This window comes from Cornus florida, unplaced genomic scaffold, assembly GCF_030987335.1.
Source record: "Cornus florida cultivar Cherokee Brave unplaced genomic scaffold, ASM3098733v1 CherokeeBrave_3.0.0_Hap2_Chr07, whole genome shotgun sequence".
In the NCBI taxonomy this organism is placed as follows: Eukaryota; Viridiplantae; Streptophyta; class Magnoliopsida; order Cornales; family Cornaceae; genus Cornus; species Cornus florida.
In genome coordinates, this window is record NW_026775577.1 from 19,616,876 (window position 1) to 19,639,830 (window position 22,955).

The 22,955-nt window shown below is 31.7% G+C and overlaps 3 protein-coding genes across 3 annotated transcripts; 1 reads left to right on the top strand and 2 right to left on the bottom strand.

Moving 5' to 3' along the window:
* Window positions 1-8,847: 8,847 nt before the first annotated feature.
* LOC132316362 (F-box/FBD/LRR-repeat protein At5g22660-like) lies at window positions 8,848-9,418 on the top strand. Its single transcript, XM_059814851.1, has 2 exons — window positions 8,848-9,256; window positions 9,348-9,418. Exons 1-2 carry the CDS (start codon window positions 8,848-8,850, stop codon window positions 9,416-9,418), a joined length of 480 nt encoding a protein of 159 aa, XP_059670834.1.
* Window positions 9,419-10,107: 689 nt separating this feature from the next.
* On the bottom strand, window positions 10,108-11,307 carry LOC132316363 (F-box protein At5g07610-like). Its single transcript, XM_059814852.1, has one exon. It carries the CDS (start codon window positions 11,305-11,307, stop codon window positions 10,108-10,110), a length of 1,200 nt encoding a protein of 399 aa, XP_059670835.1.
* A 3,145-nt stretch (window positions 11,308-14,452) lies between these two features.
* Window positions 14,453-21,678, bottom strand: LOC132316364 (F-box protein At5g07610-like). Its single transcript, XM_059814853.1, has 2 exons — window positions 21,581-21,678; window positions 14,453-15,692 (listed from the first exon to the last, which is right to left on the bottom strand). The coding sequence occupies exons 1-2, from the start codon at window positions 21,676-21,678 to the stop codon at window positions 14,453-14,455; spliced, it is 1,338 nt and encodes a 445-aa protein (XP_059670836.1).
* Window positions 21,679-22,955: the final 1,277 nt, after the last annotated feature.

Genomic DNA, 22,955 nt, shown 5'->3' on the forward strand with positions numbered 1-22,955 from the left:
ATACAACTCAATGTTGCACAATAAAACAGACATTGAGAATTGGCCAAAACAAATAATATATATTATGGGAATCGATTATTTTATTTACTTTTTTTAATTATATTTTAACTATATATATATTTGTGTGTGTGTGGATTCACATTCAATTCGTATAATGTTATTCATTTTGGCAAATCCAAAAAGAAAGAAAATAATATGTATTGTGATCATAGGAATTGAACGTGAATTTATATATAGCGCGCGCAAGCGTGCGCACACACACACATATATATATACATACACTTAAAATATAATTAAGAAAAGAAATAAAATAATTCATTCCTATAATATTATTTGTTTTGGCAATCCAAAAGACAGAAAAATATATATTCCTGAAAGTGTTTTTTGGCAATCAAGAGTATTATTGATATAAGGGATAAAATGAATAGAGGAAAATAAAGGAGAGAGATAAAAAAAGATTAAATGATAATTTTATCTGAAAAATTTATATTTTTAAGTTTTTTTTATCTGAAAAAATTATATTTTTAATTTTTTTTAAAGATAAAAAACATTTCCAACGTGTAATGGTAAAAATTGTGATGAATAAGAAGCGAAAGGACAGCAGCACTCCTCTTTGGAGGATGGTCTGTGATTAATGAATGATATCGACAAGGATAGATTTGGCAGTTTTTCCTTGGAACTTGAAATGATTCATTGGCAATATAAATACACAGGCCAATGTGTTGGACTAAGACTAATTATACCCAACCAGAAGTGGACATGTGTCAAAGCTTAAAGCAATGCTCATCATGCTAAGTTTTTATTTTCTTAATTAAGTATTACTCCGTATTATTATTATTATATATTTAGGTAAGTTTCCCGCGCAGACTGTCCCTCCCCTTCCCATTAGGTATATTATTGGATTAACACCTATTTTATATATTCTTACTTAGTTAATTGAAAATTGTAAAAAATTATCTACTCTGTTAAATATGTTTTTATGTGAAACTCATTTTTTATACTTAAATATATTTAAGGACATAAAAATTAGTGAAATGATGTTTTAAGTTTGAATTACTTATTAGAGTAGAGCATTCTAGTTAATTAATAAATAATGAATCAAAGTTTCACATACGAATACATCTGAGGGTCGGAGTTGCATTGGCCCTTGGTTTTGGTGCATTCCCTCAGCACCCAAAAAATATAAATAAATAAATAAATTCTATAATTCAAGCTATTACCTACTTGAACAAAAAAAAAAAAAAAAAAAAAAAAAAAAAAACCTATTACCTACTAAAGCGACTCTTGGATAAGAGGAGCCCACATTAGTTAGGGATTAGGAATAAAGAGGTGCAATTACTCAATTTAAAGGTAATGTCTATACTTCATCATTAATGTAATGATGTGATATAAATATTACTATTTTATCAACGCGATTACTAGTAGTAATGATTTACAGGCAAGATTAATTACTAGTAGTAATGATTTACAGGCAAGATTAATTACTAATGATTTACAGGCAAAGGCTAACTCTCTTTCCCATGGTAATAAAAACACAATATTCTTTTTTGTAAAATATACTATGTCGTAAATTTTTTTAATTTCAAGCTACACTGTCATATCACCAATGTATAAAATTATTGTGTATTTTACACAATTTTTTTACACATCAACATATTTTTTTTCTTCTCCCTCTTTCTCATTACATTAAGGAATCAAACCTATATTAAGTAAATTTATAAAAATTATGCGGATCCTGATATGACATGTGATTGGTTATTATTGAAAGATATATTTTTACACATAATATATAAAATAACCAATGAAGTTAAAAATAAATAATCTAAATTTTTTTTGTGTAAATCTATCATGACACATCAGATATATATATATAATGAATTGGCCCTTCGTTTTGGTGCAATCACTAGTAAGAAGGGTTCAAGCTACTACCTACTTGACCAAAAAAAAAAAAAAAAACAAAAACAAACTATTACCTTCTAAAGACTTAGCGGGAGCAGCCCGCATTAATTACGCATTAGGAATAAAGAGGTGAAGTACTCAATTTAAAGGTAAATATCTCTACTTCATCATTAATGTAATGATGTGATATAAATATTACTATTTTATCAACGCGATTAGTAGTAGTAATGATTTACAGGCAAGATTAATTACTAATGATTTACAGGCAAGGCTAACTCTCTTTCCAATGGTAATAAAAACACAAAATTTATGAAACTTGTATTTTATTTTTTAAAATGAGTGGATATTATGCAAGAGGAAAAGAAGAGAAAAAGAATAAAAATAAATAAATTTCTTCCCTTGAAAAACAAAATTTTAAAAAATCATATACTAGAAACTATCTTCTTCTGCAACAAACAGCATCCCAACAAAGAGGGACAATAACACACAGTAAAACTCAGCTTCATTTCCTATATATATTTTTTGGTTTACTACCAAAAACAAAGCTTCAAACACAACAACTATAGTTTTAATACAGGGCATGCCCCACTTATAACTCATTCTGATCATAAGATCATATGAATATTAGTCTCATATTACAGATTTGCAGCATTCATGCCACCTCCTTTAAACTTAAACAAAACTAGCAAAACTAAAAATTGGCCCAAGGCCTTGACAAGAAGTCATGAGCCTCATAAAACCGATCTAAGACAAACATTGAAGAGGGGATGAATGGGTTCCAAGAGATTGGAATAAGGGCCCATTACTGTCCTGGGCAGAGGTGGAGAATCAGCATCTTTTGACCGGCTGTACTGACACACGGCTAGGCCGCTTAGACAATAACACGTGTAATCATTATCATCTACAATCTGCATCCCATATTGAACTAGGCACTAATATGTGGCGAATTGGTAAGTATCTAACTAAACACAATCTTCAGCTGGGCAGATGTCTAAATAGTTAGAGCCCAAGTGATCAATGAATACCATAAAACAAAATAATATAAATATAATAAAATTGATGGACATAAAACAACTAAAATAGTATTAATAAATATAATGTAAAGTAAATAGATTTTAAGATCGAAGTTGAAGCTACAATTAGAACACGGAAATCGAAACCATCTAACCCTAAGTGGATCACAATGTACCACCACGGTCAATCAAACAGGAAATAGTGTCTCAATGCAACGATGGATACGAGGGCACGGCGTCCACGAACAACCATCACGCCGCCACGAACCACCATCATTCCAAGACGTAACATGACGGCGTGGTACATCACCAAGCTTCTTAAGGGTGTTCTCCTTAATGTTGTAGGAGATGATCATATAATTCATCTTGGTGAGTACAATAAGTACCAAAAACACATCCCCTTCATCTTCACCATGGATTAAAGTAAACACTGTATTGTTGCGGACAACCATCCAATCCTCTAATGCAAGATCAACAACCATCGTCGCGTCTACGATCAAAATATATAATATTATGCAAATGACATCCGGACTCCACAAAATGCCACAATTTAGTGTTATATGGCGGAGATGGCATTGGGCGAAATCTTTCTTGATCGACATCAAAGTACAAGGAAGTTTTTCTTCGTTGTAAGAACCCCAATGATGGAGCCATTGCAATAGACTCCTTCATTCAAGTCCACACTATTTAATGATTTATTTAATGATTTCGGGAAAGGATGAAAATCACCAATATCATCATCCAGTGGTGATCTCCGCCAGTCATTGGTTTCCGATGAATAAATATGTATTTGAATCAAGCAGGCACTACCATGCTCTGAAGCCTAAACCAAAACAACTTTGTAGTGAAGTGATTTTAAAGGATCGAAAATCAAATATACATTGTCACCAATGGAAGTAGTGAAAGTGACTGGAAAAGGCCACGGAAGAGTAGAGAATTGCTTGGTAGTCGGATTATAAACGTGGTACGACCACCACCTCCAATCGATTCTACAGCTTTGCTTCTTATTAAAAGAGATGAGTAAAAAACCATTACGAGAGTCTATGATTCTAGCATAGATATCACGAGGAAAGAGAGGTGGTGAATTGTTTTCTCCTCCACCATTAATAACGGTTGCAATATCACATTGATTCCTCAAGTCGTCGGAGTGAGTGAGTGAGAGAAACGTATTTGATGGTTTCAGTTCGGAACATAGGGTTGAAGAAAAGGCGGAGACTTTGGGATGATGATGGGATTGCTAGAGGAGAGAGAAGCGAGGAGCGGAGATGAAAGAAAGCCATGCTTTAGAGACTGACTTGAACCGAATGAGGGATTTTGCCGACAGATACTGAAGGATCTCCACAGCCAGTTCCTCATTGCGCAGCGGTGGAAGCCATTAAATCAAACTTTTTATTGGGATTTGAATCTTGTGACTATGTTTGGCGCACGTATATATATATATATATATAATAATATTTTATATAAAAGAAAGGACATTAATATAGTAAGTTCACCAAAGTTTATCAATAAATTAAAATTTTTTTTCTGATTTTTGAAAAAAAAATTATAAAAAAATTAAATGGTTATGGAAAGTGATTTTTTTTTTAAATATTCTTTTCTTGTTAACCAAACTCCAAAAATATTTTATATAAAAGAAAGGACATTAATATAGTAAGTTCACAAAACTTTATCAATAAATAAATTTTTTTTTTCCTGATTTTTGAAAAGAAAATTATGGAAATATTAAATGGTTATGGAAAGTGATTTTTTTCAAAAAAAAAAAAAAATTCTTTTCTTGTTAACCAAACTCCTAAAATATTTTTAAAAAAAATTCCATTTCCTTTTTTTCTTACTATTTTCATCTCACCAAACGAAGTTTAAAGATGGTGTTTATAAGAAAATTATTTAGAATTATATATAAATTTCTATCAACAAGTCTCGGAGTATAGAAAGAGAGAAAAACGAAAGCATAGCATTGTGAGAGCACAATGGCAAGAATGCCAACACCAATAATGATATTATATATGTTAATATTTTTAGTTATAAAAAAAAAAAATCTTTAACTACTCATTATATAAATTATTAAATCATTTGTATATATTAATCATAATAATTGTATTTTATTAAAACTTGTGAGACTCGTTTAGTTAGAATTATTTATTAAAGTTTTTAAATACTTTATCTAGCTAATAATATTTTTTTCCAAATTTGAATCAAAGTATTAAAAAAAAAAATCAAAAATTAAAATTTTGAAAATTTGAAACAATTACTAAAGAAAATTTGATTTTCTTTCTTATATTAGTTTTCTATATATATATTTTTAGGTTGCACTTTTTTTTTGGATTATATATTTTCAATATATATATATATATATACATACACACACCTACTATGATGCAGATCAGATACAACTCCCATTGTTTGAGATTGAAGCCATATGGTTCTGTAGATGAATGAAATGAGAATTTTGTAGTAGTCAAGCAATTATAAAACAATAAAAAATAAAAAATAAAAATAGAAAGAGTTATCTTTTGGTATTTAACAAATGAACTCCTATGAGATAAAAGTTTACCTGCTTGAAACATTTCGAATACAAATTTATCACCCATAAACTCTTTAAATAAAATTCATTGAGATAAATTTATATTGTGTGTCAGTGGAGCAATTTACTTTCTTTTTTTTTAATGTCAATAACTTAAGATTTTAAAATACAAACTTTATTCTTATTATATCAATTTTATTTTAATTTTAAATAAAAAGTATTAGGGTAACTTACATTACAAGGTTTGCCATTATTTTTGTACAAAATTTCATATTATATTATTGTTAACGGTTGTAAAGAATATTTCTGACTCTGATAGGAATGTCTATAATGGTTCTCTTAATAATATTCTTGGAAACTTTGATGCTTTGAGTTAGTGATTTGACATGTAAATATGTCTCAAAAATAAATCTATCAAAAAGAAAAAGAAGACATTTGGTGATCCTCGGCGTTATTCATTGAATTAATGGCCATTAACCCTAATTGTATGAGCTCTCTCCAAAGAAGATGACTTTGAATGTTCAGTTCGATACATGTACGTTTGTTTGAATTTATTTAAAAATAAAAATAGAAAATTGCACATTATGATTTATAAGATTGCTAAATGTATGAATTTCAAGTACAAAGTAGAAATGAGTTATTTGAAATTTATGCCCAAAATAATTGCATCATAATTGTTAAAATATATATCACTCATAGCTTTGAGTAAGAGTTCTTATACCAGAAGGCAATAATAGAAAATTTCTATTTATGTAAATAAATCATTATTTTATTTTAAAATAGTACATTTAAAAGTTTTGCCGTGATTTCATTTTTACAAGCTCATTTTGTTTCACATTGAAAACAAAACAATAAAAACGAATTGTTTTTTTAAAACTTCTCATTTTGTTTCTCTCTCAAAACCATTTACAATAATTTCAAAATTTTCCAACAGAAAATCCAACAAAAAACACTACAATAAAACATAAACCACACATATGCAATGAATTTTTTTGAATAAAAATATTCCACTGAAGTAAATGAAAATTTCAACAATGGCACATAGCACAACCTTAATTAATAAAGAGAAAATAAAAATAAAATAAAAAAAGAAAAATTACAAAAATGCAAAGGTAAAATTGAATGTGAAGTAGCATAAGATCTGAGATGCTACTAAAGAGCACCTCTCAACTATTTGTGCCGTTTGTGAGAAGACATAAAGTAGGAGTGGGAGCAAATTTGAGAGTGGGAGTGTAAGAGCGGCAGAATTAAGTCATGAGTCGTGAGAATTTGAGAGAGCGCATGCGTAGCGTGAGAGCGGGAGAGCGTTCGGAGAGAGAGAGCGACACCTATCGAGAATGATTGTGTGACTTAGTGACGGTGCTACTAAGTGACGAAGCAAATTAAACAGAAAACGATGACCAAAATACAGTCATAGCCAACTTTCTTATATATACTTACACACACACATATATGTATTACTAAAACAATAAAAATGAGTTGTGTACAAAATATATACCTCAATGTTGCACAATAAAACAGTGTCGAAAATACAACTCAATGTTAAAACAAACATTGAGAATTGTAAATTTAATGATGGCCAAAGAAATATAACAAGTGGAGACTTAACTGGCATGAGATTGGCATGAATAACAATCTATTTTGGATTAACACCTATTTTATATATTCTTACTTAGTTAATTGAAAATTGACAGTTTAATTGATAATTCAGGTTTAAAAGATAAAAGTAAAAATTTATTTACAGTTATATATGTTTTATGTTAAACTCATGTCTTTATACTTAAATATATTTAAAGACATAAAAACTCGTGAAATGATGTTTTAAGTTTGAATTACTTATTAGAGTAGACTATTCTAGTTTATTAATAAATAATGAATCAAAGTTTCACATTATAGGAGCCCACATTAGTTGGGGATTAGGAATAAAGAGGTGCAAGTACTCAATTTAAAGGTAATGTCTATACTTCATCATTAATGTAACGATGTGATCTAAATATTACTATTTTATCAACGCAATTCATGATTACTATTAATATTTACAGGCGAGTTTAATTACTAATGATTCAGACGCAAGATTAACTCTCTTTCCAATGGTAATAAAAGCACAAAATTTATGAAACTTTTATTTTATTTTCATTTATTTTTTTAATTGAGTGGATATTATATTATGCAAGGGAAAAAGAAGAGAAAAAGAATTAAAAAAAATTTCTTCCCTTGAAAAACAAAATTTTAAAAAATCATATACTAGAAACTATCTTCTTCTGCAACTAACAGCATCCCATCAAAGAGGGACATTAACACACAGTAAAACAACCAAAAAAAAACTCAGCTTCATTTCCTATATATATTTTTTGGTTTACTATCAACAACAAAGCTTCAAACACAGAACAACTATAGTTTTAATAGAGGGCATGCCCCACTTATAACTCATTCTGATCATAAGATCATATGAATATTAGTCTCATATTACAGATTTGCAGCATTCATGCCACCTCCTTTAATAAACTTAAACAAAACTAGCAAAACTAAAAATTGGCCTAAGGCCTTGAGAAGAATTCATGAGCCTCATAAAACCGATCTAAGACGACATTGAAGAGGGGATGAATGGGCTCCAAGAGATTGGAATAAGGACCCATTACAGCCCTGGGCAAAGGTGGAGACGACATATGCAAAATCATTATCATCTACAATCTGCATCCCATATTGAACTAGGCACTAATATGTGGCGAATTGGTAAGTATCTAACTAAACACAATCTTCAGCTGAGCAGATGTCTAAATAGCTGTCCTATATTGGAGCGTTGGAACAGAAGCGTGTTAATAGTAGATTGAACGCACTAGCCAAAATAGAAAGCTTGAGAATGCGCACAAGTTGAACATGTTCAGTCACTGTTGAATGTTCACATCCGACCCCCCCATCTAGCCAAATATGCCCTTCCTCAAGCAACTAACTAAAATCAGGTTTGGCAAGATCAGGTGCCGTATAAGTCTTATTTCACTTATTCACAAGCCACGATACCCTTGGTCAAACAACCAAAATCTTCATTTAGGCAGTGGCAGCCAAATCTGGCCCTTGTTATCATTGAATCTCGCTTGGAAAACATGGAGCTAAAAGCTCGTGTCTCATATAAATTCTAAAAAGAAAAAGGACAATTTCTTTCCTTTTAGAGGTGAGGCGGGTAATTTTGCCTTTTTAGCAATGAAAAATTTGGTTGAACCATTTATGATTACTAATTTATAACTTAATATTAATTGCCATTACATACATATATAAATTTATCTTGCATTCAAGTGGACACAATCAATTTCATAATGAATCGAAAAATAATATATTCCATTCACCAATTGTATAATGCCTTAATAATAATATTTAGATAAGAAACATGACTTTTACAATCCAAAATAAAATTTTGCTATGCTATGGCACACATATTCCAACAGTCTCAACAATGACTTCGCTCAAAATCTCTTTAATAATTGCCCTGTTCTTGAGGAACTGTTCATCCAAGGAAATGTTGAGAGTGATGAAGAACTTGTATTTGATGTCTCCGTACCGGTCCTAAAGAGTTTTAAGTTTCTTTTAGCCGGAGAAGAATACAAAGTTTTAGTAGATGCACCGATTCTTGTTTATCTTTGTGTTCAAAATGTTTGGATGCCTTCCTATGTGCTAAAGAATGTTACATCGTTGATTAAAGCAGATGTTCATCTTGGAGGCTACTGTGTTCCATTAATGGATGCAGAACGACATGCTGATAGAGTAGTTGCGCTTTTCAGAGGAATTTGTAGTGTCAAATATCTATCTCTAGGGCACTCGTATCATGGGGGTACTTCTTTTCTTGATCATACTATTAATGTAGAATCTCTTATTCTTTTATATTTGTTGGAATTAATTGTTATTTTTTAAATTTGATTTAGTATATGCAGCACTTTCATTTGACTATTATGTTAATATGTTACCAAGGCTGTCGACTATGTTGATGATATAAAACTGCTTTCGTTCCCTAATCTGATTCGGCTGGATCTCCATTTTCACAATTGCTGTGGCTGGAAATGTCTACTAGACTTGCTCAATAACATGCCCTATATGAGGTATGTAAGTTGTTGCATAGTTGGCATCAATATAACTGTTCTTCTTGATAACTTTTCTGTGTGGTTTTCATTTTTTTTTTATTTTTTTTATTTTTTTATTTTTTGCCGTAACTAAAATTAAAGGGCTCTCTTGAATTGGAGATGTAGGGATAACGAACTCTTACCTTTTGCTGTATCTATTTTTGAAAGAAAATTTTCTTATTTTTGTTAATTTTATTTACATTGTAAGAACAAATGTCAATTAAAATCGAACACCAGCAGTACTTTAGAGAGGATTAGTCAATTCATAATGCAGTGTTAAAATTAAAATAATAATAATAAAAAATAAATAAATAACACATACATGAGAACTCTAGTAATAAGATGATTTTTCTAAACAGAACAAGGACAACTAAAACTCTGAAATAGTTACAGCCCTCAATGAATACCATAAAACAAAATAATATTAATATAATAAAATTGATGGACATAAAACAACTAAAATAGTAAAGTAAATAGATTTTAAGATTGGAGTTGAAGGTAGAATTAGAACACTGAAATAGAAACCACCCAACCCTAAGTGATTACAATGTACCACCACGATCAATCAAACAGGAAAGAGTGTCTCAATGTAACTATGGATACAAGAGTGTCTACGCCACCAAAAAGAATTAGACCAAGGATCATACCAAGATGCAATAGGACGGCGTGGTACATCAACACGCTTCTCAAAGGTGTTCTCCTTAATGTTGTAGGAGATGATCATATAATTCAGCTCGGTACGTACAACAAGTACCAAAAACACATCCCCTTCATCTTCAACATGAATTAAACTAAGCGCTGTATTCATACGGACAACCTCTAATGCAAGATCAACAACCATCGTCGTTGTGTTAAGGCAAACTCGATACTTGGTTGTCCATTTAGAGTAATCACTTTCCATCTCCCAGACTCTAACATTGAATCCCATATTATCATAATATCTAATATAATGCAAATGACCTCCGGACTCCCCAAAATGCCGGCATTTAAAACGTGCAGTGTATGGCGGAGATGGCATTGGGCAAAATCTTTCTTGATTGACATCAAAGTATAAGGAAGTTTTTCTGTCCCGGAAAGAAAGCCAATGGATGGAACCATTGCAATAGACTCCTTCACTCAAGTCCACATAATAAATAACATCCAGTGGTGATCTCCGCCAGTCATTAGTTTCTGACGAATAAATATGTATTTGAATCGAGCGGGCACTACCAGGCTCTGAAGCCTTAATTACCAAAACAACTTTGTAGTGAAGTGATTTTAAAGGATCGAAAACCAAATATACATTGTCACCAAGGAAAGAAGTGAAAGTGACTTGAAAAGGCCACGGTAGAGTAGAGAATTGCTTGGTAGTAGGATTATAAACGTGGTACGAGTACGACTCCCTCCAACCGGAACTACAGCTCTGCAGCTTAGAAAGATAGACAAGTAGAAAACCATTACAAGAATCTATGATTCTAGCAGCAGGTGAATTGTTTTCTTCTCCACCATTAATAACGGTTGCAATATCACATTGATTCCTTAAGTCGTCGGAGTGAGTGAGAGGAACGTATTTGATGGCTTCAGGTCGGGATCTAGGGTTGAAGAAAAGGCCAGAGACTTTGGGATGATGATGGGATTGCCAGAGGAGAGAGAAGTGAGGAGTGGAGATGAAAGAGAGCCATGCTTTCGAGACTGACTTGAACCGAATGAGAGATTTCGCTGGCAGACGTTGAAGGATTTCCACCGCCAGGCTGCCACCGATGATCTCAGCAGTGGAAGCAGCCATTCAATCAAACTTTTTTGTTCCTCTCTTGAAATTTGAATCTTGTGACTATGTTTGGTGCAACATACGCGTATTTATAATAAATTAAAAATAAAAAAAATTTAGTCATTATGAAACCTAAGAAGTTAAAAAAAAAATTATAAGATAAGGAAACTAAAAAAAAAAAAGAGAAAAAAAAACTACCTAATACAGTATTAAACTTGCTATAAAAATTATAAATAAATAAACAAGAAACCTAAATAAAAAAAAAATAGTACTAAATACAATAAAATTGTACTACATCCACTCCAAAACTCCATATCATTCCTTCTCAACAGAGGGCAGGGCTAGGGGTGGCCATGGACCCCCCAAAAATTTTCAAAATTTTTTTTTAGTAGCCTCCAAAATATTTATATTGTAAATAAATTTAATTTATGATCCCAAAATTTATAATAAATTTTAATTTGCCTCCCAAAAAAATTGTAAAATTATTATTTTATGGTTGAATTACATGTAATTTTCCATAAAAGAAAGGGCATTAATATTGTAAGTTCACAAAACTTTCTCAATAAATCAAAATTTTCTTGTGAGTTTTGGAAAAAAATTTATGAGAAAATTAAATGGTTATAGAAAGTGATTTTCCTCAAAAAAATTTCTTTAAAAATTTCCATTCTAACCAAACGTCTAAAAATGGTGTTTACAATAAAATTATTTAGAATTATATATAAATTTCTATCAACAAGTCTCGGGAGTATGGGAAGAAATAAAAACTAAAGTATTGTGAGACCACAATGGCAAGAATGCCAACAACAATAATGATATTGTATATGTTAATATTTTTAGTTATAAATAAAAAAATCTATAACTACTCATTAAATAAATTATTAAAGTACTTCTTTATTTTAATCATAATAATTGTGTTTTATTAAAACTTGTGAGATTTGTTTAGTTAGAATTATTTATTAAAGTTTTTAAATCTTTCATCAAGCTAATAATGATATATACTTGCCAAATTAGAATCAAAGTATTCAAAAAAAAAAAAAAAAAAATCAAAATCAAAAATTAAAATTAAAATTTTGAAAATTTGAAACAATTAATTACTAAAAAAAATTTGATTTTCTTTCTTATATTAGTTTTCCATATATATTTTTTTAGGTTGCACTTTTTTTTGGATTATATATTTTCAATATATATGTATAGTTACACACCTACTATGATACAGATAAAATGTGATTTTGGATGATTGGTCTTCCGGCTGCTTCTTCCTCTTCCTCTTCCTCTTCCAAAGATAGCAACTGTTCATTTCAAATGGAGTTATGACACAGTTAGCCTTGTATTGTAGTTGACTTTTGAAAATAGAAGTTTGACACTTAAAGTTCCCAAAATAAATATATAAAAAAAATAAAAATGAGTAGTGTGTTATTACTCATCAATCCCATTGAAAGAAATGTCACAAAATCACTCCGTTCATGGAGTGGGACATTCTTTGCTAATTTTATGATTGATTGATATTAAATAATTTTTTTTTAGTCATTTCATAATTTTTAATTCAATATGTTTATACACTGTGATTAGATTACACCGTGAAAATAACAAAGTTGGAAAAAATTGTATATTATTGTTGTATATAATTTTTTGAATAAAGTACCCTTGAATGTGAATCGTTCAAAAACTGGCTCTAACATGTTAAGGCCTTTGAATATGATAGGCGTGACCAATTTCTTGAGAATAACCAATTTCTTATTTTTATATTTGTATTTTGTATTAATAAAAAATATTAAACATATTGTTAAATGGATCATGTCGGATTAAGATGCAACAACACGAACTGAACAACAACAACTGCTATTAAACAAACGAAATGGAAGACGGACAAACGAAAATACGATACCGCCTCGGAGAGAAAACGAGACGAACTAGAGGACGAAGGGAGGATGAAGGAGGGAAGACAAGGTGAACCAAGAACAAGATAACAGAAGTTGAGGAAGAAAAGTCAATGACCAAAGGGAAGCCGCCGGTGCACGGTTCGGACGAAAAACAGAGGACGACGAAGGAAGAAGAGCAGAAGCCTGAAGAAGAAGAATACGAAGAGAAGAGAAGAAGATAAAGTAAAAAGTGTAATTTGGGCCCACGTATAATTTTGGTATACTGTATTCGTATATGGTAAGTATGTATTTTGTTTGTAGTATTTGTACATGGTAAAAAAAATACGGTCAAAAACTTAATGCTGAGATGGCGCTTCGTCATCGCTGACAAGGCAATGACATGACAAGATGGGCTGATGTATCTTCATCCTAGTCCTTAGATCTGTCATGGTAAGAGGTGCCATGGAGAAGATTATTGCCCGGAGTTGGTGCCGTTAGAAGTGAAATCAAGTATATGCTGAATTCAAATTAGGGTTTAATTCGAGACTACATCCACAATCAAATGGCAATTTCCTTGAAGACTACTATTTAGTCATAAAGTAAAATCCACTTCCTTGTCAACTCTTTCTACGCCCAGTTACAGAAATAAGCCACATATTTAGGGATCTCATGCTTAAACATAGCAGTAGTAACAAATTAGTAAACTCTATTAATCCATTCCTATATTAAAAAAAGGCCCAAGTACGAAGAGTTTCAAGAAGCAGGTACACTTTTGCTGTATATTGTCGATTTCTTGATAACTAATTTTTTTTTTTTTTCCCCCTTAATTAAAATTAAAGGGCTCTTTCAAATTGGAGATGTGGGGGTACTGAACTCTTATCTTTTGTTGTATCCGTTTTTTAAAGATGTTTTTGTTAATCTCATTTACTTTGCAAGAACAAATGTAAATTAAAAATGAACACCAACCAGAAATTTAAATACTTAATTTCAGTAAGATACCAAGAGTAAAGTAGAATAATAGCAACACAATTAACCAAATAAACACATGAGAACTCTAGGAATAAGAGGATTTTTCTAAGCAGAAAAAGGACAACTAAAACTCTCTGAAATAGTTACAGCCGAAGTGATCAATGAATACCATAAAACGAAATAATATTAATATAATAAAATTGATGGACATAAAACAACTAAAATAGTATTAATAAATATAATGTAAGGTAAATAGATTTTAAGATTGGAGTTGAAGCTACAATTAGAACACTAGCTGAAATAGAAACCACCCAACCCTAAGTGATTACAAATAATCAAACAGGAAATAGTGTCTCAATGTAACTATGGATACAAGGGTGTGGTGTCCACGAACAACGATCATGCCACGAAACATGACAGCGTGATACATCACCAAGTTTCTTAAGGGTGTTCTCCTTAATGTTGTAGGAGATGATTGTATAATTCATCATCTTGGTGCGTACAACAAGTACCAAAAACACATCCCCTTCATCTTCACCATGGATTAAACTAAGCGCTGTAATACTGTTGCAGACAACCATCTTCATCTCCTCTAATGCAAGATCAACAACCATCGTCGTCATATTAATGCAAACTCGATACTTGGTTGTCCACTTGGAGTAATCACTTTCCATCTCAGAGACATTGACATTGAATCCCATATTATCATAATATCTAATATAATGCAAATGACCTCCAGACTCCCCAAAATGCCATTTAAAACATGCAGCATATGGCGGAGAAGGCATTGGGCGAAATCTTTCTTGATCTACGTCAAAGTACAAGTTAGTTTTTTGTGAGTAGCAAGAAAACCAATGGATGGAACCATTGCAAAAGACTCCTCCATTCAAGTCCAAGTCCACGCTATTTAATGAATTATTTAATGATTTCGGGAAAGGATGAAAATCACCAATATCATCATCCAGTGGTGATCTCCACCAGTCATTGGTTTCCGATGAATAAATATGTATTTGAATCAAGCAGGCACTACCAGGCTCTGAAGCCTGAACCAAAACAACTTTGTGGTGAAGTGATTTTAAAGGATCGAAAACCAAATATACATTGTCACCAAGGGAAGAAGTGAAAGTGACTGGGAAAGGCCTCGGAAGAGTAGAGAATTGCTTGGTAGTCGGATCATAAACGTGGTACGACCGCCTCCAATCAGAACTACAGCTCTGCTTCTTATTAAAAGAGACGAGTAGAAAACCATTACGAGAGTCTATGATTCTAGCATACATAGCACGACGAAAGAGAGGTGGTGAACTATTTTCTTCTCCACCATTAATAACGGCTGCAATATCACATTGATTCCTCAAGTCTTCGGAGTGAGTGAGAGGAATGTATTTGATGGTTTCAGTTCTGGATCTAGGGTTGAAGACAAGGCCGGAGACTTTGGGATGATGATGGGATTGCCAGAGGAGAGAGAAGCCAGGAGGGGAGATGAAAGAGAGCCATGCTTTAGAGACCGACTTGAACCGAATGAGAGATTTCGCCGGTAGATACTGAAGGATCTCCACCACCGGGTCCTTGTTGCCGCTGATGATTTCAGCACCACGGTGGAAGCCATTCTATCAAACTCTTGGGATTTTAATCTTGTGACAGCCAAATCAAATCCTAATAAAACACTGAATTGCATTAATTCTATGTTTGGCGCACCATACACTATTTAAAAATAAAAAATAAAAAAATAAATAGTCATTAGGTAACCTAAAAAGTTAAGAAAAAAAAAAAAAACTACCTAATATTAAACTTGTTATAATAATTATATATAACTAAAAAAGAAACCTAAATAATTGGTACACCATCTTAATAGGTGCTCCAAAACTCCATATTAAATAGTAAATACAATAAAATTGTACACCATCTTAGGTGCTCCAAAACTCCATATCATTCCTTCTCAATAGAGACTCTTGTTGGCGGAAGGTGACACGAATATCAATTTATCACCCATAAACTCTTTAAATAAAATTCATTGAGATAAATTTATATTGTGGGTAGCGAAGCAACTTTACTTTTCTTTTTTTTTTAATGTCAATAACTTTATTTTTATTATATTAATTTTATTTTAATTTTAAATAAAAAGTATTAGGGTAAATTACATTACAAGGTTTGCCATTATTTTGGTACAAAATTTCATATTATATTATTGGTAACGGTTGTTCCTTTGATGAAAATTTCTCAGTCTCTATTGTAGTTCTCTTTAATAATATTCTTGGAAACTTTGAGTTAGTGGATTTGACATGTAAATATGCCTCAAAAATGAATTTATCAAAAAGAAAAAGAAGATATTTGTTGATCCTCAGTGTTATTTGTTGAATTAATGGTCATTAACCCTGATTGTATGAGCTCTCTACAAAGAAGACGATTTTGAATGTTCAGTTCGATATATGTGCATTTGTTTGAATTTTTTTTTGAATAAAAATAGAAAATTGCACATTCTGATTTATAGGATGGATAAATGAATGAATTTTAAGTACAAAGTATAAAAGAGTTAATTGAAATTTATACCCAAAATAACTGCATCATAATTGTTATAATATATATCACTCATACCTTTGATTAATAGTTCTCAAAGAAATAAAAATATAGCAACCCTAACCCCTAATCCTTGTTAATATAATGGAAAATAATTTCCCAATAGATTCTAGATTCTATAACTCCCGGATGTCCAATCTAAATTATTTCAGAATAATAAAAGCAACATACCTATATACCATAAGGCAATAATAAAAAAATTCTATTTGTGTAAATAAATCATTTTTTTATTTAAAAATAGTAAATTTAAAAGTTTTGCCGTGATTTCATTTCTACAATCTCATTTTGTTTCACATTGAGAAACAAAAACAATAAAAACGAATTGCTTTTTTAAAAAATCTCATTTTGTTTCTATCCCAAAACCATTTACAATACTTCCAATTTTTATCAACCGAAAATACAATAAGACTACAATAAAACATAAACCACAAATATGTAATGAATTTTGTTTTTTGAATAAAAAGATTCCACTAAAGTAAATGAAAATTTCAACAATGGCACACAACACAGACTTAATTAATAAAAAGAAAAATGCAAAGGTAAAACTGAATGTGAATTAGGATACAGATCCGAGATGCTACTAAAGAGTAACTCTCAACTATTTATGCCACTTGTGAGAAGACATAAGCAGCTCTTGTGCCGGTGCTACTAAGTGACAAAGCAAACTTAAGAGAAAACGACGACCAAAATACAGCCATAGGCAACTTTCTTAAATATATATATATATATATATATATATATATATATATATATTACTAAAAATGAAAAACTATAGAACATATGGTAAATGATAATACAATAACTTCAAAATCAAAATCAGTTGTGTCCAAAATATATACCTCAATGTTGCACAATAAAACAGTGTCGAAAATACAACTCAATGTTGCACAATAAAACAGACATTGGGAATTGACCAAAACAAAAAATATTATGGAAATGGATTATTTTAATTACTTTTTTTTAATTATATTTTAACTATATATATATATATATATATATATATATATGTGGATTCATCTTCAATTCGCATAATGTTACTTGTTTTGGCAAATCCAAAAAAAAAGAAAATAATATGTATTGTGATCATAGAAATTGAACGTGAATCCATATATAAGCATATGTGTATATATATATATATATATATATATATATATATATACTTAAAATATAAAAAAAAATAAAAATAAAATAAAATAATTCATTCCCATAATATTATTTGTTTTGGCAATCCCCAAAAATATATATATATATATATTCCTGTAAGTGTTTTTTGGCAATCCAAATAGAAAGAAAAATATATATTCCTGTAAGTATTTTTTTGACAATCTAAAATATTATTGATGTAAGAGATAAAATGAAAAAAGGAAAATAAAAGGAGAGACATAAGAAAAGATTAAATGATAATTTATTTTAAAATTTTATATTTTTAATTTTTTTAAAGACAAGGGACATCTCGAAGTGTAATACCAATAAGAAAGCACAGTAGCACTCCTCTTTGGAAGATGGTCTGTGATTAATGAATGATATTTTATTTTTTTTACCAAATTAATGAATGACTCACGAGCTCTCTATTTTCAGCCGCACGATGTGCTTTCTTGGGATTAGAGAGCACCAAGAAAACTGATCCGTTGACCCTTAACCCAACTCTCTCTCTCTGTTAACCCTTAACCCAACTTTATCTTTTTGTTTAACCCTCAACCCACTTTATCTTTATCTCTCTTCTTTTGCCTTCGTTTGTTATCGTATACCGTATTAGTTTAATTTTTTATTCATTTTTTCTGTGTCATTTGGCCCAGCAGTTTCTCGATTACTCTGTCTCTCCTCTCTCTAACCTCTCTGCAACTCATTTTCATTCTTCTCCTTCCCCTCCCCTCCCCGACCAGCCCAACGCTTTTATTCTCTCTCTAACCTTTCTCCATCTTTCATCTCTTTTTTATATATATATATATATGTACACACACGTGTCTTCTTTTGCTGCTCAGAGGGAAAAAAAAAAAAAAAAAAAAAAAAAAAAAAACAGATTCAAACCAAATTGATTGAAGAATACTTTAAAATTGTTAGATCGCGGCAATGGTGGTGTTGGATTTGTTGCGGTGGTTTTTTTTTTTTTTTTTTTTTTTTGTGGGTTTTGATTGTGGTGTTTGTCGGGTGGAGATTGTGGCGGTGATTTGGGGGTGACCGGGTGAGGATGGTGGTGGTTAGTGGCTGTTCATAGACAGGAGAAAGGGATGCCAAAAATATTTTCAGTTTGAGAAATACAGAGGGTAACAAAGAGGCATTTTTTTTTTCACCCAAAGATAGATGACTGATTAAAAAAAAAGCAAAACAAAGAGAGAGAAAAAGAGGAAAGCAAAACAAAGAATTTGTTTTCCTGTACCGGAAGAGAGAGAGAGCGAGAGGAAGTGAGTTAAGGGTAAAACACGAGAAGGATAAAGTTGGGTTAAGGGTTAACAGAAGAGAGAGAGTTGGGTTAAAAAATGTCTGTTTCTTTAGTGCTCCGAATCTCAAAAAACAAACACATCCTGCGGCTAAAAATAGGGAGCTCGTGAGTGCTATTGCGAGCGCGCGCTCGCAGTAGCACTACTCGCACTATAAACACACAGGTCAATGTGTTGGACTAGGCTTATTACACCCAACCAGAAGTGGACATGTGTCAAAGCTTAGAGCGATGCTCACGCTAAGTTTTTATTTTCTTAACTAAGTATTACTCCATAATATTATTATTTATTTAGGTGAGTTTCCCGCGCAGCCTGTCCCTCCCCTTCCCCTTATTCCATTAGGGTATATTATATGATTAACAACTATTTTATATGTTCTTACTTAGTTAATTGAAAATTGTAAAAAATTATATACTCTGTTTTTATGTAAAACTCATTTTTTATACTTAAATATATTTAAGGACATAAAAATTCGTGAAATGATGTTTTGAGTTTGAATTACTTATTAGAGTAGAGTATTCTAGTTAATTAATAAATAATGAATCAAAGTTTCACATATGAATACGTCTGAGGGTCGGAGAATAAAATAAAATAGTTTAAAAACTCTATAATTCAAGCTATTATCTACTTGAAAAAATAAAAAAACAAAAAAAAAACCTATTACCTACTTAAGCAACTCTTGGATACGAGGAGCCCACATTAGTTAGGGATTAGGAATAAAGAAGTGCAATTACTCAATTTAAAGGTAATGTCTATACTTCATCATTAATGTAATGATGTGATATAAATATTACTATTTTTTCAACGCAATTCATAGTTACTAGTAATGATTTACAGGCAAGATTAATTAGTAGATGATTTACAGGCAAGATTAACTCTCTTTCCAAAGGTAATAAAAACACAAAATTTATGAAACTTTTATTTTATTTTATTTTCTTTTTTTAATTGAGTGGATATTATGCAAGGGGAAAAGAAGAGAGAGAGAATGAAGGCGGTGAAGAGAGAGAGAATAATAATAATTTCTTCCCTTGAAAAACAAAATTTTAAAAAATCATATACTAGAAAATATCTTCTTCTGCAACTAACAGCATCCCAACAAAGAGGGACAATAACACACAGTAAAACAACCAAAAAAACTCAGCTTCATTTCCTATATATATATTTTTAATTCCTGCAGCAATAGAGGGCATGCCCCACTTATAACTCATTCTGATCATAAGATCATATGAATATTAGTCTCATATTACAGAGTTGCAGCATTCATGCCCCTTCCTCTAAACTTAAACAAAACTAGCAAAACTAAAAATTAGCCCAAGGCCTTGAGAAGAATTCATGTGCCTCGTAAAACCGATCTAAGACGACATTGAAGAGGGGATGAATGGGTTCCAAGAGATTGGAATAAGGACCCATTACTGCCTTGGGCAAAGGTGGAGACGACATGCAAAATCATTATCATCTACAATCTGCATCCCATATTGAACTAGGCACTAATATGTGGCGAATTGGTAAGTATCTTACTAAACACAAACTTCAGCTGAGCAGATGTCTAAATAGCTGTCTTATTGGAGCGTTGGAACAGAAGTGTGTTAATAGTAGATTGAACGCACTAACCAAAATAGAAAGCTTGAGCATGCGCACAAGTTGAACATGTTCAGTCACTGTTGAATGTTCACAACTCACCCCCCATCTAACCAAATATGCCATAACTAAAATCAGGTTTGCCAGGATCATGTGCCGTATAAGTCTTCTTTCACTTATTCACAAGCCACAATACCCTTGGTCGAAGTATGAGGAAGTTTTGTTAACGCGAGAAATCCAATGGATGGAACCATTGCAATAGACTCCTTTATTCAAGTCCACACTATTTAATGGTTTATTTAATCATTTTGGGGAAGGATGAAAATCACCAATATCATCATCCAATGGTGATCTCCGCCAGTCATTGGTTTCCAACGAATAAATATGTATTCTAATCAAGTAGGCATTAACATGCTTAGCCTGAACCAAAACAACTTTGTAGTGAAGTGATTTTAAAGGATCGAAAACCAAATATACATTGTCACAAAGGGAAGAAATGGTAGTGACCAGAAAAGGCCACGGAAGAGTAGAGAATTGGTTGGTTGTAGGATTATAAACGTGCTACGACTGCCTCCTCCAACTGGAGCTACAGCTCTGCTTCTTATTAAAAGTGACGAGTAGAAAACCATTAAGAGAGTCTATGATTCTAGCATAGATATCATGGAAGTGAGGTGGTCCACCATTAATAACGGTTGCAATATCACATTGATTCCTCAAGTGGGGAGAGGATCAAATAGAGGAACGTATTTGATGGTTTCAGCTAGAGATCTAGGGTTGAAAAAAAGGCCGGAGACTTTAGGATGATGATGGGATTGCCGGAGGAGAGAGAAGCGAGGAGTGGAGACGAGAGAGGGTCATGCTTTAGAGACTGACTTGAACCAAATGAGGGATTTTGCCGGCAGATATTGAAGGATCTCCACGGCCAATTCTTTGTTGTCGCCAATAACTTCAGCAGCAGCGGTGGAAGCCATTCAATCAAACTTTTTCGTCCCTCTCTTGGGATTTGAATCTTGTGATAGCCAAATCAAATCCTAATAAAACACTAAATGGCATTAATGCTATGTTTGACGTATTTATAATATAAAAAAAAATTTAGTCATTAGGAAACCTAAAAAGTTAAGAAAATTTATAACATAAGGAAACTAAACAAAAAAGACAAAAAAAACTACCTAATATTAAACTTGCTATAAAAATTATATATAAATAAACAAGAAATCTAAATAATAAAAACTAGTACTAAATACAATAAAATTGTACTACATCTTAATAGGTGCTCCAAAACTCTATATCATTCATCTCAACATAGATTAGCTGGAAGTGGCCATTGCATAAAACTTGTCCCTACACATAAATTAATTAAGATCTTTATTTGAAAATTCCTCATAAGGTTTTAAAAACTTCCGTCTCCACAACACTTCCAACTTCATGAACTTTGTTGATCAAGTATTTCTTAATCATGAATTGTCAGTTATGTTTATACTCTAGAAGATCTGGACCGGATCAATGTTATATTGAAATTGATATATGAAGAATATATAAATGGATAAATTTAGCCATAAAATGTGGAGTTCAAGAACTTGATATAAGGATTAAACCACCTAAAGATACCTTCAAGCTTTTTCACTTACCTTCAAGCTTTTGCACTTGCACGGTCCATTTTAAAAGTCTTAAGGTCCTAGCTCCATGTTTCAATTGATCGTCCCAACAATGACTTTGCGCGAAATCTCTTTAGTAATTGCCCTGTTCTTGAGGAGCTGTTCATCCTAGGAAATGTCGAGAGTGTGAAGAACTTGTATTTGATGTCTCCGTACCGGCCCTAAAGAGTTTTTAGTTCATTTCTTTTAGCCAGAGAAGAATATGAAGTTTTAGTAGATGCACCGATTCTTGAGTATCTTTCTGTTCAAAATGTTTGGATGCCTTCCGATGTGCTAAAGAACGTAACATCGTTGATTAAAGCAGATGTTCATCTTGGAGGCTACTGTGTTCCATTAATGGATGCAGAACGACATGCTGATAGAGTTTTGTGCTTCTCAGAGGAATTTGTAGTGTCAAATATATTTTTAAATTTGATTTAGTATATGCAGCACTTTCACTTGACTATTATGTTAATATGTTACCAAGGACAATTGCTGTGGCTGGAAATGTCTACTAGACTTGCTCAATAACATGCCCTATATGGTGTATAAAATTATGCTGAACAACTATTCATGTAGTTTATGATTCAGAATATGTAAGCTTCTGATTTTTG